Consider the following 2736-nt stretch of genomic DNA (forward strand, 5'->3'; position numbering starts at 1 on the left):
ATATGTGAACGTGAATAGCTGCGCTATACCCAAGCTACGAGACTCTTTTCTTCTTCAGTCAAAACAGAGCTGCGCTTGGGGCTGCTTGAGCAACCATGGGCTATGCCTCAACAGTATTAACGTGGTACTCGGAAATGTCGTGAACACCTTTCTATCCCCACTAATGGCGACCCACGCATTCGTGCCTGGGACACAGAGCGCCTTCAGCGGAGCTTATTAAAGCTCATGACACCGCGAAGACTAACGGCCGCAGGTGTCATATTTCATCTCCTGCTTGTGAACAATGCAAACCACTGCTGTTATAGAAATACCTCAGCCGCATCAATTGTCAACGGGGTTAAAATTAAAGCAGAACGCCCGCCTTACACCGCCACTGCAGGCAAAGTTCCAATTGTTTTAGGTCATCGACCAAAAGGGAAAGAATAACACGAGGAGCGCTACTTCCGGTATAAGGACTTCCACTCACCCAGTCCTGCAGAATTCCCCGACAACCTGAACGAGTTCATCTGAGAAGCGGTATTCTTCCGGCGTCGGTGGCCTTCGGTACACAGCCAACAGGTCCTTGCTCATCGTCCGGTTCACAGCTTTCAAGTCCGAGTGGAGGGTGCCAAGGAAGAAAACAATGTCGTCGTTATGCGTAGCGCCAACTGCTCGATGCCAGGGACTCCACGAAGGTCGGTGGTCGAACAGAAAGCGATAGACCGTAACGTTGTTTTTCTCTGCGAGCTCAGAGAACTCGTCCGCGGGACATTCGAATCCGCCATCGCTGAGGCTGTTCTTAATTCCTTTCAGCGCTGCCAGTGGGTTCTCCACGTCGTCTTCTTCGATATAAGCGTCGGCCAAAGCCCGGCTCTCGGTGAGTTTGATGTTAAACAGTGCCTTGATCGAAAGCACGAGCGCCGTCAGGCCGTCGACGTCGCCGACGTCGAAACCGTACTGCGCAGCAAACACTTCCAGGAATAGCGCCCCTTCGTCGCGCGTGCTTCCCAAAAATACGTCCTTCACGTTGAGCTTAACGCGGTCGTTTTCAATAGGGCTGCTCGGAAGGAAATCATCACCGAAACTTGGCAATACGGTGATGTATCGGTACGCTAAGGACGCCATGGCTCCGTCCACAAGCCTGTGAGGGTCTAGGCGTCGCAGGCATTCCACCATGCCCTCCCTCTGGATGTGCCACGGCCTGGAGTAGTCGGTGCAGCCGAAAGAATGGCTGATCCGTCTGAAGTTGTCGTCCTGGTCGATGCTTTCCGCGTAGGCGAGCGAAGACGGCGACCCACTGAGCATCATTGCGCGGTGGAATAGGCCCTTGCTCAGAGAGGAAATCATGTGGTAGCTGATGGATATGGCCCCGGCGCTCTGGCCAGCCAACGTTATCGCTTCGGGGTCGCCGCCAAAGAACTCGATGTTGCCCTTTACCCACCTCAGCGCTTCCACTTGATCGTACAGTCCCATGTTCCCCGGGGCATCCGGTATGGACGCGTTCATGAAGCCAAGGATGTTGACGCGGTAGTTGAGCGTCACAACCACGACATTGGCGCGGGCGGCGAGGAAAATGCCATTGAAGATGAAAGCCGAAGACGTGCCCCAGCCAAAGAACCCACCGTAAATGTATACCAGGACGGGCAGAAGCTTCTTGCAGGGACTCTTGGACTTGGTCAGGCACGTCCTCTCCGGCGTCCACAAGTTGAGGTAGAGGCAGTCCTCTACGGTCGCGGACATGTTGAACACCGCTCCTCGCTTGAGAGGAAGGTCTGTCTGAACGCAGCCCGGGTTGAACTCGGTGGCGTTGAGGACGTCATACCAGGGCGTCGCCGGGCGGGGCCTCCTGAAGCGCAAGGCGCCGACCGGTGGCTGAGCGAACGGGATGCCGAGGTAGGTGTCGATGATCCTGCCCATCTCCTTGAGACGGATTCCGGTGACCGCACCCAGGCGAGTGTAAACGAGCGGAGCCGGGTCGTAGGCCCGGGCCAGGGTTAGCAGAGAGCCGCTTATCAGGCAAGTTGCCATGATCGCCGCCATTCTTAATCCGCGTTCCCAACACGCACACGGGATCCTCCTGGGATTCCTTTGGCCCGAGCCGAATGCAGAAAGCGAGCGGAGAGAACTACCACGGCTTCATGGCGGAGAGGGTTCCAAGGTTCCTAGCGCTTGCTCTCACCGAGAGCGCTCGCCCTCGCGTTGTCACCGCCCGCAACACGCTACCCCCCCCCCCCCCCTTTCCTCTTTGCATAGGCTTTTCTGTTTAGTTTCTTCTCCGAAGCGTACTTACATCACGGCTCCACCAGCGCTGTTAAATATGTAGTTAGGCATCAACCTTCGCCGGTGCTTCGTAGCGTCAAACTCAAGCGTCTGTTTCTCTTTTCACGCACCACGTTCTCCATGGTCACAAAACGCCTTTTTCTACTGCATCTGTTTTCCTACATTGCTTTCTTTCTGTGTTCATTTTTTCTCGTGCTTGTTTTTCTTCTATATTTATCCGTGTTTAGCTCACACCGATCAAGCAGCAGTCTGGTGCTACAAGGTATAGGTAGATTTCGGTCGCCGTCACTCGTAACAGATCACGCTTATCGGAAAGAACAAAAAGATCAGTGCGCCGCCCCTTCTCTTTATGTTGTTGTTGTTGTTGTTGTTGCTCTCTTTATGAACTACCGTCGGGTATTCATTCACACTTACTTCACTTCAGCTCTCATTGGTTCATTCGTTCGTTTATTTGTTCGTTCGTTTAAATATACCGTA

At 54.0% G+C, this 2736-nt stretch overlaps 1 protein-coding gene across 1 annotated transcript; it reads right to left on the bottom strand.

Annotated features, from left to right (window-relative positions):
• Window positions 1-462: 462 nt before the first annotated feature.
• On the bottom strand, window positions 463-2019 carry LOC144094484 (acetylcholinesterase-like). Its single transcript, XM_077628411.1, has one exon. The coding sequence runs from the start codon at window positions 2017-2019 to the stop codon at window positions 463-465; it is 1557 nt and encodes a 518-aa protein (XP_077484537.1).
• Window positions 2020-2736: the final 717 nt, after the last annotated feature.

This window comes from Amblyomma americanum, chromosome 6, assembly GCF_052857255.1.
Source record: "Amblyomma americanum isolate KBUSLIRL-KWMA chromosome 6, ASM5285725v1, whole genome shotgun sequence".
In the NCBI taxonomy this organism is placed as follows: Eukaryota; Metazoa; Arthropoda; class Arachnida; order Ixodida; family Ixodidae; genus Amblyomma; species Amblyomma americanum.

Excerpts from the sequence above, each read along its gene's own strand:
- LOC144094484 (XM_077628411.1), bottom strand. The coding sequence starts at position 2,019 with ATGGCGGCGATCATGGCAACTTGCCTGATAAGCGGCTCTCTGCTAACC.